Source organism: Brugia malayi, assembly GCF_000002995.4.
Source record: "Brugia malayi strain FR3 genome assembly, contig: Bm_v4_ChrX_scaffold_001, whole genome shotgun sequence".
Taxonomy (NCBI): Eukaryota; Metazoa; Nematoda; class Chromadorea; order Rhabditida; family Onchocercidae; genus Brugia; species Brugia malayi.
The window spans coordinates 11,868,700-11,883,757 of NW_025062479.1; the positions used below are offsets into that span (position 1 = coordinate 11,868,700).

The 15,058-nt window shown below is 30.7% G+C and overlaps 2 protein-coding genes across 2 annotated transcripts; one reads left to right on the forward strand and one right to left on the reverse strand.

Moving 5' to 3' along the window:
• Positions 1–2,188: 2,188 nt before the first annotated feature.
• On the forward strand, positions 2,189–6,406 carry Bma-unc-129 (Uncharacterized protein; the record flags this gene model as incomplete). Its single annotated transcript, XM_001897683.1, has 9 exons — positions 2,189–2,336; positions 2,456–2,596; positions 3,048–3,109; positions 3,490–3,711; positions 4,015–4,165; positions 4,372–4,535; positions 5,594–5,782; positions 5,967–6,089; positions 6,215–6,406. 9 exons carry the CDS (start codon positions 2,189–2,191, stop codon positions 6,404–6,406), a joined length of 1,392 nt encoding a protein of 463 aa, XP_001897718.1.
• A 4,279-nt stretch (positions 6,407–10,685) lies between these two features.
• Bm4325 (Uncharacterized protein) lies at positions 10,686–14,477 on the reverse strand (the record flags this gene model as incomplete). The annotated part of the gene is made up of 14 exons (XM_043074542.1): positions 10,686–10,910; positions 11,107–11,204; positions 11,341–11,440; positions 11,567–11,804; positions 11,974–12,093; positions 12,242–12,319; positions 12,414–12,493; positions 12,625–12,685; positions 12,785–12,846; positions 13,013–13,155; positions 13,357–13,462; positions 13,596–13,638; positions 13,819–14,042; positions 14,358–14,477. The coding sequence occupies 14 exons, from the start codon at positions 14,475–14,477 to the stop codon at positions 10,686–10,688; spliced, it is 1,698 nt and encodes a 565-aa protein (XP_042930476.1).
• Between the last annotated feature and the right edge of the window lie 581 nt (positions 14,478–15,058).

Consider the following 15,058-nt stretch of genomic DNA (forward strand, 5'->3'; position numbering starts at 1 on the left):
AATGACGAAGAGAAGAAGCTAAAATTGCTTGCCAACTCGTTCATTCGGTACTTTAGGATGTTGTTGGTGATGGTGGTCAGTTGTGTAAGTTTGTGTTTAGCGGATGAATGGATCAGTCACTTCTTGTTGCTTACCCCATACATTTTAAATTGGGTGTGTTGCTAACGTAAATGTTATTGCAAGTGTTTGAGGCGATTGTTCAAGAGATAGATAGAGGGATGGATGGATAGTATAATGGGTTTGATGTGGATGGATGTTTAGGATGAGAAATTGCTACTACAACAACTGTAACTGTGCCGAATTTGTCCACCTTTCACTTTGTCCTTGTTTTTCTCCTTTTTTTAGCTAATCAGAAATTCTTAACACCTATCTTTAAGTTACTTACTCTTCCTTCATCTTCTGACCCCCTTTTCCGTTTTCAGTTTAGCCCTTCTTCCAAATTTCCTCCTCCTCCACTAAACAACTGTCCTATCTTTTACATATGTTCTTCCTTGTCTTTAATCAACCCCTCCCCTAATTCTCTCTACTATATTACTAATTCTTCAGCAGATTTTACAAATTCATAGATCCGCTTGTTTAACTTTTTCTTTGTTTCACTTCCACTCTACCAAGCAATAATGACGAAAACGGTACTGTTTCTACTCTTAATGCATTCATTTGACATACAGCAAAACTCCAAACGTCACCTTTCAGTCTGTTACAATATTTATTTTTATTTAATTAATTTGAATTAGCAATGTATTGATGGACAACATTCAAAAATCATTTTAGTCCCCTTTTTATTTCATTAATTTAATTAATTTGATTCAATATTTAATGAATTGGTGCCTGAAATAATCAGCTCATATTCATCTTTGTGCTAATTATTATTATTATTATTATTATTATATATTGCGATAAATAAGATTGGAATTAATGAAAAAATGATGAATAAGCATCCAAACAAAGGGATAAAATGCTTAACAGACAGTGATAAGAGGAAACAATGATTTCATTAATAGCACTTTCAAAATAATGTAATAAATGAGAGGATCATCATATGGATGACGCTTTGGCTAGATTTAGTGATTATTAAGAAATCTATGAAGCCTTAGCTTGACTAATCTGCTATAGAAAACTTGTAATGTCTAGCAAATGAAGAATATGTAACATACTGTCAATATCCTTATTAAATTTAGGTCCATTCCTTATTTCTGACTGACTGCACTGTCTCTTTACTTTCCAAGAAAAAGGCTAATGAGAAATTCCTTACACAAAAATTTCTTATCAAGTTTTTTTTACAGGAACTACAGTTTTAAAAACTTTAATAAAGCTTCTTCATCTTTGATCAATTTTCCCGTACGAATATTTGCACACATCAAAACTCACATGCACTTTGCATTACTTCATTCGACATTTTGCAATAAGTCATCTGCCTTTATTCCAATATTACGATAATCATTATCTAGTGATTTGGTTACGGTTCAAGTTTCACAGCTACGACTCTCACTGTACATTCGTAAGAATCTGTTCTACGATTTGTTCACCTCTCTGTTATTATTATGATGGATATCAGAAAAAAATAAAACAAATCTTTACGAGTTGTAATACTTTGGCAGAATAGCTGCTCAAAGTAATCACATCAGTAGAACTATACTACATATATTTTAATTACCGTACACATCTTAATTTTGAGCAGTCTCCACATTATCCGTTATATAAATTATTCGCAATTGATATTTACTTCATAATTTAAATGTCATTTTCCAATAATTTCTGCAAATTTTCAAATGATCTATTATGTTTAAAAATTTTCATCTCAGATACAAGCCCAAGTTAAGTTGCTATAAGAAAGATACTGCTGGCTGATCTACTAAAATGTAGTAGTAAAGATTAGGTAAGGCTTATTATCAGTTATAGTAGGGTTGTATACTGTAACTGATAATCACTTTTGAAATTATTTTCATTATGGTTTAATAAAATTCTTACCTATAAATTTGCTATTATCATAGAGTTAACATATTATCAAATATATATTTACCCAAAAAAGCTAAGCTGAAAAAAAATTACTCTTTAAAGAAAAAATCAATAATAATATTAATTTTTAAAATGGTTTAAACGATTTTAAGACTTTGTTCAAGTAGTTTTTTATACGAAATGTACAAATAATTGACACAAAAATGATAAAATAAATGATTACAGAAATGAAATGAAACACTTAGTTGATCCAAAATCGTTACTATTACTGTCATTGTGTATTCGCTTCATAAGTTGTTTAATTTTGAAACCAAATGAGAAGCAAATAGCCATTTTGCAAAAAACTGTCAAAGAATTATTGGCTTTCGAGCAGTTACCAGGTAAGTTCTTCTTTTGTTTCTTCACTTTTCCATCTTCATTTTCATTCTCTGTTATTGTTCATTCATCATATCTCATTCCAACTTTTTTTTCTCAATGAAACGCTGAAAACTTACTGCAGGTGATGTGGTACGGTCCAAATTACGTACTGAAAACGCTGCTTCAAAATATATGCTACGTTTATTCAACAGATACAAAGAAAACAACGATACACAGCATTACCCGCTTGGGAACATTGTTAGAAGTATCAATCCCATAACTGGTAAAAAATTTTTCAAAATAAACTAACGATAATATAAATGATTTCTATCCCCTCTGCTGTTGCATGGTATTGCATTTGTTTCATTAAAATAACCCAGATGGCGCACTTAGTAAGCTTTGGGTTCGGAATCGCAGATAATCTTTATAGCGACTAATAATATCCCTTCATCACTCTTCCAGAGTATAGTTTTTTTTTTCATACCTGCAAAAAATTAATTAGCAATTGTCCGTGGATGACATATTTCTCAAAAAGATATTTTGATTCACTATGAAGTGATTTCAATTAAAATTTGCGAATGAATTTTGAAAAAACGAATTGTTCTATACATTAATATCATGCATTATATCATCATGCATTAATAAATTTTTACTTAGGAGGAAAAAAAAAGTGGGCAGAAAAACTACTGTTCATAAAAAATTGCATTATCCTTGAGAACATGATCATATTTCAGGGACACTGTTTGATGAAGAGCTGTTGATATTTAAGCTGAATACAATTAAGATAAGTGAACAGGTGTGCAGCAATATCATATATATTAGATGTACCAATTTATCATTGCCATTTTTTATTTATAATACAGCAGCTGCTTTGAATTATTACTTAGCAAACTTGTGCTAAGTAATAATTAGTTTTCAGATGTTAATTAATTATCAGTGAATTTAGTTTTTTAATATTGAAATGTAGACATCTGTTATTTGTAGCTTTTTATCGCTTAATTTCGATGAAGTAAATTATTCCTGCAGTATTAGAGCATCGACTAATTATAATGTTGTTTACGTAATTATGGTTGCAAATTAAACTTGCAAAAAAGTAGAATTCATATCTTGTTGAATATTTCTGAATAGCCACATAAGATTCCTGGTAGTATGAGTCTAAGAAAGTTCATATTTCAGGTATTTCAAGCTGAATTACGTTATAAGATTCAAAACAAGCGTCGTTTCATTTGGAAAGAAATAAGAGAAACCATAAAAGCACTTGGAATTTTACAAAATAATGCAAAAGCGAAAATCGTACGACTAGCGCCCACAGCAATTTTTCCTTATTGGCTTAGTTTCAATATGACTAAATTGGTTAACGAAGCATTACAAACAAATCAAACTATCGTTGCTGTAAAGGTAAGTGTTGTTTCTGGTACAACTTGCCTGATTTACTCATTACAATATTTTTTATACGCATTGGGTATAATTATTATAATTATCTGTCTGGTACTAGCATATATCTTTCCTGATATAGGCATGAATGGATGCAAAATAAGCCCATGAAGATTCCTATCAAAACTTGTCGCTAGTGATCTGTTTACTTTGATAGAAATTTCAACAAACTTTGTGCTTATACGAATTATAATTTAGTCTATTCCATTGTACCTTTGATTAATATGAAATCTGACTAAGGTATGGCAGGAAAACTAGAATTTTCAGTTCTTGAGAAACGGAAAAAAGATTAAATATGCGGAATTGATTAAGCGGAATACACCCTTCTTGCTTGTACATGCCGATGAGCCGATGCTTACTGATGGCACAAAATTTCAATCCGCATTTAATGCTAAAGCAATTCCTGATTTACATATTGGTAAAATTAGTCAATATTTTAAATTTGCATGTTTCGAGGAACTGTTAGAAAACAATTCCTTTTCAATAAACAACAGTATTTTTTTTTTATTTATTATATGCCGACAATTTAAAATAGAGTGTGAAGTATTTGATGTCTGTTAACAAATCAGATGTCAAAGTTGTGCTAAGATTTTCATTTCAATATAAAAAAAGTGCTTATTTGAGATGCTACAAAGAGTAAAAAGCGCTCCAAAAGGATGTCCCAGTACTACGTATATTCGGCGAAAGAAAAGCAGAATGGTAATGATGACAATTTAGAAGAACGAACCGAACAATATCTTAAAAAATTTCGGAATTTAGGACCACGAATACTTCGGGACCGGAAACAAGTATTTATTTAATTTTCTGAAGCGAAAGGAATTTACATATCGAAAATTTCTGGAAATTTGATTTTATTTACTTATTCGTTGATAACGTACGAATTGCATCACTTTTGATTATGATATTTTATATATTACGAATTATACATTATATTATATATTACATTATAATTATATATTACTTGGTGACACCGTAACATACCACCGTTACTTTCTTCGTACTTTTTTTTTTTTTTTGGATTTCATTTTAATGAATCTTGACAATTAGCAAAAACAAGAAAGCGGAACAAGCGGATAATACCATCAATCTATTATTACCATTTATCACTATAAAATACTTTTTTCACTGGCTTTAAACGATGTTTACTTTTCTTCATAATTTACAAAACTATCTGCAATTAAACATATAATACGAAACGGTCACCGAGTATTATTTATTTAGCAGTTATTGCAGTGAATATTTTTTGAAAAATATGTGCATTTTATCTTTTCATTTTTCATTTCCTGCCATTTCTGTAGCATTTTTTGCTTTTTGTGTTATTGTTTTTGGAATCAGGTCCATGGAGTAAGTATGAAAAGAAGGCCAAGAAAAAAAAAAAGAGTTTCTATACACAGTATCCTCCTCATAGTACCGAAATTTTGCTGTAGAAAACTGTGGTAGTCTTATAAACGAAAAAATTCCAAAGATATTATCTTCGTAAATTATTAAATGTCAAGAATGGATAGTCTAAATGTAGTTATAATCTCGGCTTCATTCTTAATAACACTTCTTCTATTTGGCTTATTTCTTAGCAGCAAATATGCATATGTTTCATGTAGTAGAAATTTACCCTCCTATAAATACTTGACCAAATATAAGATTTAAATGGTATGTAAATAAGCTACTAATAATGCATTTTATGTTAGATAGCATTATTTCATATAAATTTAGCTGTTTATGCTTTGTTATATGGTACACAATTAGATTTATTTGCGTAAATATAGGACAGAGTAATTTTTATTTGAAGCATAATTTTTTCTAGCAGTATAAAAATGCTAGCAAATATTTGATGAAATAATTTTTTCAGATTCGCGCATTACAAAAGAACAAGGAACAAAAAATACGCAGTACTTTTAGAGGTGATCCAATGATGGGATTTGGTATGGTGAAGAAATTATCAAAAGTTGCGACAGTTCGACCTTTACCCTCTATAGAACAGAAAGATGGTGATGATCTGACGGTAGTATTACTTCCACGAAAAGCTTATTCGTCCCAGGTATTATTGATTACTATTATTGTCTATCAAAATGTTAAGATTTCGACGTTGAACTACTCATCATCTTGAACGATTTATTTATCTTTTAAATTGTACTAAAGTGAACTAATGATTAATGATGTCCGTCTTGCAAAGTTTTAATGAGTTTCTATAATGAATTGTGTCTAAGAAAATGCTTCTTCAGAGCTGCAGAGCAGAAAAATTGAATGTACGCTTTCGAGATATAGGATGGGAGCATTGGATTATTGCGCCAACATCATTTGAAGCACACTACTGTAGTGGTGTATGTCCTTTTCCGCTTAAAAAGGTTCTGTTTTTCTTTTTTTTTGTTAAACCTTTATATCATATGAATAGAAATTTCAACTCCTACTCAACTTTCCAATTTTCATTGATATAGAACTTTTTTATTTTGAACTTATCTGCATGATTTAGGAAGTAAATCCATCAAATCATGCAATTGTTCAATCAATAATTCATCGTCTTGGCCTGAATCCGTACGTTCCCGATGTATGCTGTGCACCGGATAAAATGGATTCATTGACATTACTTTATTATGATGAAATGGATAACATTGTACTGAAAAATTATCCACGAATGACTGTTACTTCTTGCGCTTGTCTGTAATGCGTTGGCAGTTTTGAATTTACGTTTGGAATCAATTGAAAATCAATCGACACTTCCTTATTTAATTGCGATATTCTACTGAAGGAAAGATATGATCTAGCTAATTAAAATTTTTCAGTTTTTCTCTTATTTATTTTTGTAGAAAACATGTTTCTCTTCAAAATTTGTTTTGTATTATCTCATGGATACCTCAGCGAACCGTTGACACTATTTTGTATTTGCATTATTAGAAATCCATATTTTGCTACAGTTATTACGACCATGAAAGTAATAAAAAGTTAATGTCTGATGTGTTGTGTTAAAAATGAACGAATTGTTACGGAGTGATGGAACTAATATGCATGCTAGGCTTGTTTCAGATATTGTGGAAAGATTTGAATGAGGAAACTGCTTTCGATGTGTGGAAATTTCATTATTTTATAAGATTAAATCGAGTTTTGAAAAATTTTGAACATTACATTTAGTCTTTCCACAAATACTTTGCTGACAACGCTGCATCAGAATTTACTGTCATACTTTTTTTTCTTATTAATATATGAAACTGAATATGAATTACAACTCATTTCACTTATGTCAACAGAATTTGACAATAAGGAAAAATGTCTTAAAGCAGATCATTTACTATATGCGCGGGTAAAGCTAACAGTCGGAATTGCATTTTGTCTGTCATACATTACTGGTATCGATATTAGCTAAAGCACTTCAGTGAGTAGAATTTGCTTTATTATTCCTTTGACAGAAAGTTATTCGTTTTCTGGTTTCATTTCTCCGTACTGTCGAAAAAAATAGTGGCTACCTTTCTTTCTATCTGATCAAATGCGAATTAGTTTCAAAAGTTTAAAATATTCCAATCACTTAAATTATTCAGATATTTGCATTGCTATTAATAGAAAGGTTTAAAAGATTAAAAAGTCTTATTCTGTGCATTATTTCATTTTACAAGTTTGTTTCCACCCCGAATTTTCATGGTAAACCAACCGAAAACAGCAAGAAATCTTCAAAATTACACCGATTACTTGATAGATGTATTAAATTAACTGCACATTTACTCATTAGTTTAAAAATCTTTGATGAATAAATGCAGTATACTATTGAAGTGAATATATCCTATTCTATTTCTGAATCACTATTTTTCGCTATTTGGTGATAATACAATTGTTAAAACGATTCCCATTTTTCCATCAGTTTCAAAAAGATTTGTCAATTTGAGCTTATTTTCAATTCAACCAAACCATTTAGAAAATGATTGTAATGAAATTTTTAAATATATAATTTACCTGTATCGTCAATGTTGGCCTCATTAACTACTTATCAATCAGGTATATATGGGTATATTGTTGTCGCTGTTCCATTGTATTCATCATATTTTCAACATTTCCATTTGCTTCTACATCGTATCAATGCTTTGATTCGTTTTCGTTTTGTTAAGAAAAAGGAATAAATTTCCTAATCAAAATAAATGCTTCCTTATTCTTTCATGTATCACTCCAATTAACTAATTATATTGTATATAAGTATTTGCTTTCAACTATCAAACAATTTGTTAGAATACAATTGACAAGACTTACTGAAATCTATGAATTGTGCGGAAGTTATAAATGATGAAATCAGTATAAGTAGAAAAAACTGATATCCAAAAAAGAGAGTTTATTTTCTGTAATTATCAGAAACTCGAAAAAAAAGCTGTGCACTGAAAAATCAATTAAAAAAAAGGAGCAAGTAGTCAGAATAACATATTATTCAAAAATAACTCAAGCAAATCTCCGAAATTTTATGGTCAGTAATATTTTCATTCGAATTAGTTGGTTTGAGTGTTTTAAAAGAATTTTTTAAGTTTTTTTTTGAATTGCTTCTAATTTGAAATAATCAGAATACAAGGAACAAGAAACAGGTGTAAATATTGTCTTGAGAAAATAACTTTAAAAAATAAGTTCTTTAAAGATTTGTATTACCGCCTGAGAAGATGCTTAATTAGCCAGTATGCTTGTTTACTTTTCCTTATGTACAACAAACTTCTTTTGGAAAAAACAGTTTTATGAAGTGTTTTAAATGAAAAGTATAAATTTTTTATTGGGAAAGACTACACATCACGTAAATTTTAATGTATATGTTACAAGTTTCTACGAATTTCTTTGGTTTTCAAATGCTTTAATTGTAAAAATAGCATCTGAATTTTAAAAATTATTTTCGGGATGCAGAGGAGGCTCAATATAAACCGATATTACAATGAAATATCCGTTAGTGTTCATGAATTGATGAATGGGTGAAGAATGAGATTAAACTACATGATAAGGAGAATTCTTCATTAATAACATTATTTTTTTAAGAGGAAAAAGATCGGAACTATGATTAAATGTTTTATCAATAAACAAGGTATAGAATATTAAAGAAATTTATGTTTGTAATTTCATTTTTCATCTGTAAAAACTTCTTTAGTACAACCCACCACTGTCAATAAATAATATTTATGAAAAATGCTTTAGGTTTTGAAATAGAAATACAGCAAATTCCTGATTAAGTTCAAAATTTTCGAAGTCTCGCTATGAAAATGTTGGAAAATAAAATGCAACAGTAGGAAGAACTCTGTAAATTATGTCTCCAAAGCTCATTGTTTTTTTTTTTTTTTTCATTCGTACATTAAAAGTTAAAAGTAAGCGATTTTTGATAAATGAAGACGAAACGTGCAAATAGCGACCTTTTAAAACGTTTAAATCCCCGTTTTGCGAATTTGGACAGATATTTTAAATCATATTAAGTTGATAAACAATTCATCAGAACTTTGTGTCCTGATGAATAAAATGTTCGAGGATTGTAAACAGTGCGACTGATGACAATATATCATGACCAACCCCATGACCTCTCCTCCCCACTCCATCATTTTTATACTTAGAAAGTGCTGATCATAAAAAAGTTCGACTTTGAATGACAGATCATTTTGAATCAAACTGCAGAGAAAAAAGGAAATGGAAGTAGTTGAAACAAAATTTAACAAATCTTCCAAAACTCACTTTAAATAATTCAGATACAGCGTAAAAAGTCCGGAAAATCCGTTTCACAGATGAAATTTATACTTTCAACTAGTAAACAGCTGAACGCGAATTTATATTCCTGCTATTAACAGATGTCTTAATTACATTTATTCAACCTTCTCACCAAACAAATAATTACAAAGCAACGGAATACTGCAACCTTCCATTAGCTTCCATTGTAGAGTTATATATAACACGGATGAAATAAAGGGAAACTTTTATTTCTCTAACTACCCGTAACAAGTAGAATTTAACAATTCAAAAGAAAAGGCAAGAAAACGGTAGAGCGGAAAACATTATGTTGAAGTAATAATGTTTGACAATTATCGAATTGCAGGTTGATAATAGCTAATTTTCCTAGAAAAATACGACATGTTTCGCTAGCTTTTGCTGAGCAGAATTATGAAATTACATATACTAATCCTACATTTTTTTAATGCTGTTTGGTAACAACATCTGAGACATATAAAGAAGGAAACATAACAAAGATAATATTAATAATTTAGAAATACAATATAAATACACAATAACAATTGATTATGCAATCTACATAAGGCATAAAACCTTGCTGAGCAAATTGAAAAAGTTAATATAAAATTCACTCACGAGGGCACAAAAAAAGTTCACTTGCACTGGCAATAATAAAAAAAAGATAAAATTTCCGAAGATATCTGAATCTACTCACTTTTAAAACATGAAATATTTGAAAGCTATATATAAGTGACTCAGGTATTCTGGAAAAAAGTTGACATTCAAGTAATAACAGTGTGAGATGATCAAATAGGAGTGCATGGTTCGTAGCTGATTTTGATATGATAAATGTTATGCTGTTATTACTTGAATGTTCCACATAACTTCTTCATTGTTAACGTGAATTTTCAAGAACTTCTAAAAATTCAACTCTTGCTGACGTATCTAAAACTGGAAAAACCCATATTACTAAAAGAAGTTAATATAAAATTCATTCATATTATTATATTATTATTATTAGTATTACAAATACTACATAACTTCCTCAACTACTCCTAACTTCGACACGTTTCTTTAAACTTACATGCGTTTCATATTTCTCGAATACACACACAGCTTATTGCATGAGATAGTTAAGTTATTCGAGGATTTTTTCGACTCCAAAAACTGGAAAAAACAAGAATTGAAATTCTAACAGCATATAACATCATAAAATATATAGCAATTAAAGACTGAATAACATAATTCAATTACATAACTTACATATGGTCACAGCAACATTAAATACAATCCCTCAAAGAACCATTAGACAGCAAAACTGATTTTAAATCATCATCCACACATGATAAAATAGCAGAAATTTGTGATTGCAACCGAACTCGCGAACTTTCCGATGCTTCATCCAAATTTTGGATGCGATCATTTAGTTTAAGGACAAGATCAACGACTTCAACTTGTGGACGTTTATGAAGTGTTTGCTTGTTGAAATCTGCGCTACACAGCATCTAAAATGAAATATTTATAGACTCGTACTTGAAGCCTTATCCATTATACCACTTCCTAGATAACCTAAGCTACATTTAGGGAATATCAAACAAGAAAAAAAGCTACAACACCATCATTTCATTTTCATTTTTTCTGCTTCTTCGCATATCATTTCCTCTCTTTCGTATCTTGAGAACAATTTTAATGTAAACACACTTCTAGATGTAAAAGTCGCAGCTGCCGTTCCAAATCAGCCTTTTTGCGAGACAACCAATCTTGAAAGTTCAGTGAAGTTGTGAATTTTTGATATAAACCTGAAATAGACATGCCAATTTAATCAGCTTTAATTATATCACTTGATTACTTTATTCGAAATGTTATTCAATTTTTATTAGGAAATGAGTAAATTCTAAAGAGTGGAGAAGAAAGAAAAAAGAAAAAAAAAATTACCACGCCAGTCACCTCTGATACCCGATGTCTGTATAATTCTTGTCTCATCCAAGGCAGAAAAGAAGTTCTCTACCACGAACGGATAAATCTGTGGAACATTCTACAATGATTAATATAAGAAATAATTGAACACTATGCAGAGAGGAGTACAACAGCGATTGAATTATTTTTGAAATTCGCTAACCATAAACAAAAAAAAACTCATTTATGTAAAAAATAAAGGTACCTTGAAAGGTGACAGATGCTTTTTCAGAGGCATTAATGATGAAACGTAATTCTCTAAAGGCATCAAGAAATTCTGCGTCAAATCAAGTATCCGGCGTTGTAGTTCTGTCCCATCCGTGCAATCTGAATTGCTGATCTTCAAAAGATCTTTGAAAAGCGTCTTGTCTTTTTGAAGAAACATTTTGTATTGACTAAATAAGCCATACTTTGTTTCAAGGGCACGTTTATTCCAGATTTTTCTGCAAAAGTTTCCATCATTGTAATAATAGTCGAGGGACCAAACAAAAAAACGAGTTTATGGAAACGACTAATTAAAGCATTTATTTACTTTAATTAAAACTGTCTTCTAGATTTTAGTCAAACCAAAAATGAAACATTTCCTAATAAAAAATAAAACAGTGGACATACTTCCTTTTTCCTCCAACGGGGATCTGTTGCTCCTGTGAAGGAACCAGGCGAATAATATGAGGCCAGTTTTGAAATATTTTTGTAAAGAATGGATTTGTCACTCCAAGAATCACATTTGGCCTGGAAAAAAGTGTGAAACGTCAAAAAAGTTTTAAGAAAGTGAGGGCATTAAATGACTTACAAAGTTAGAATTCTTGGTTTAATTTAACAACTACGTCTTAGTGCCTCCTATATGTTCATACCCAACAGAAGTACAGAAAATGAGTACCATGGATCAGTCCTCGACGAATATTCCCGAAATTCAGTATCATGAATTGTGAAAAAGGGTCGATAGTCACTGGAATACCTAGAATTATCATGATGGAAGTTAAAAGACAAATTTTGGACACAAATATCTGAAAAGCAAGAAAGGAAATAATACTATATTTGCATATAAATACCTTAAAGGCCATATCAAAGAAATCAGAGACTGCACGAACGCAGAACAATCCGACGGATTTTGAGCTAGCACCACAACTGGCTGAAATAATTTTCCTTTTAATTAGACATTTCATCTCCAAATTAATACAGATTTCTTCAATTTATAATCCTCATAAATCTGACATGAAAAGAATATGTAAGGAAAATAAACTATAAGAAAAAAAAAATTACCTCTCCAGTCAACACTAATTCCCATAATAACTGCACATGGTTAACAACAAACAATAAACTTCTGAAATAAACTTTTTCTTTTTAAATGTGATGCTGAAATCAGCAACATTTCCCACTTAAGATATTCAGAAAACTCAGTCGAATAAGTTTGTCAACTTACCCAGGAATATTCGATTTATTCATTATGGATAATAAAACTGGACTTTTATTGGGTGACATTAACTGAAAAATTTAGAAACACATAAATCACCAATTTTCAAAATGAATAATACCGTTTTTAGTCTACGACAAAGCGAAATCAGATCTAAAACTAGAAGTTGAACTCGACCTTCCATCTTTCTTAAAATCTACCGTACGATGACCGACTTCAACCCCAACTGAAACTTACCTTAACATTCATAAGATAACTTCTTTGGGGTGAATATACATCAATTTGGCATGGAATCCGACACTGTATCACATTCCCCATTAGTGGCAAACAAAGCACGATACCAGGGATGGGAATCGACCACTGATCAATGTGATGACAAGCTAAAATTCGCTATCTTGCCACTACAAAAATGTTCTTGGTAATACTTAACATAAAATATATAAGACAGTAACTCTGTCAACTTAAGTCTCAAGCTATTCTTTTGAGATCACATAACATTGCAAAAGGTATTTATTACAAATAAAAAAAAAGACGATTATCAAAATGTATTGAAGCTTTACTGCTTAATGCTATAATCATACCTGCTTCGATCGCTGGTTCTCCAGAATCGAAAAAGCCTTGCGCAATTACACCAACAACAAGTGAAAACAAATCAAAAAGAGGCAATACTGTTAGTAAAACAAGACTCTGAAAGTTATTTGTTTAAAAAATACATGTTCATTTAAAAATTAAATGGAATTCATATATTCATTCAAAAATTAAATAAGTGACAAGACTAATTCCTAACAACCAAAAAGCTTAATAATTAGAAGAAACAAACCTTTTGAAAGTAACCACGTGGCAAAGAAGAATCTTTCTTTTGTCTACAAATCAAACCAAACATAAGAAATATGTGAGTGACAAGTAAGCAAAATATCAGTTCAAGATACAAACGTAAAATATGTTCAATTAAAAAAATGATTGAATATTTCAGAATTTTGACAAATAAAATTACGAAAAAAAAAAACTTATTGTTCCGAGTAATAAAGCCGCATACAACAAACCTGGAATGAACAAACCCATAAAAATATTGAGGATCGGCATCAATAGCTGCTGGCACTCGTTCCGAGTATGTACCATATGCAGATAACTTAGAACCAGATGATCGACGTATCCGGAAGTGAAAATTGGTGTCACGTGCCATGCCACAATTGGAATCCGGGAATGACAAGTAACATATACTACTTCTCTCACTAACTGTCAACTGTGCATCACCGGGATAGACTACCTAAAAAATTAAGAACGATTTATAGCACAAAAAAATCATCGAATTCGAAGTTCGAATTGCAAATTTCCACGTTTAACCTTAAGAAATTCACGAAAACTAGTCTGTAAAAATCCTAACTTTTGTCTAGGTCTCCATTAGTTCTATTCAACTATTCAACTTCAAGTTTACTAACGACATAATGGATGTCGTAACATGGCAAAAATTTTGTAAACAAATACTTTAACTACTACCAATTCTGCTATTTCTTGACTTCCTGTTAGATAAAATTTAGGAGAAGATATTTTTGGAATTAACTCAATTAAACTCAACACTTACTTCAATTGACTGCCCCAGTTCAAGATCGAATGTCACTACACAGATGCAATACACCCAACGACCGAACTTCTCCCACGGTGGTGCATCAAATGTTTCCATGTCGTTTGTCTTTTCATTCATGTTAGCTTATAACTAATTACCAACTGATAACAGAATAATCACTTCATTCTAGGAAATTTGTTAAGTTGATACACTGCTAAGGTTGTCCTTATAGTGCATCCCTTACACATGAAGAATACAAACTTCGCAAAACATCAGCTGGCGACTAACAAAACTGAAATTAAATTCAAAAAGTAGTGAGAGACAACAATCACACAAAATGCTTCATAAAAATAAAATGACACTAACAAGTGGAACAGAGTGAAAATTAGGTGGATGGAAGATTGATAGTCTTTGAATAGCGTTAACGGATATCAGCGATTTAAAAACATATATGATAAGAAGCGGAACAATGATGATTAAAACGATCATACACAGACTGAGAAAATTGGAGACACTCATACTTATTAATAATAGTAAAAAGTACATGTTTCTAGAAGGAAACTATAAAGTTTCATATAATTCAGAAGGAACTACACAAAGAGAAAGCCATTCAAGCAACACTATTCAGGTCAAACAATTAAGCCGAAGAAAGGCTATTGCACGGGTTCGGATGCAAGTTGCGGCGTACTGCACGGGAGTTCCGCTGTAGTAGTATGTTA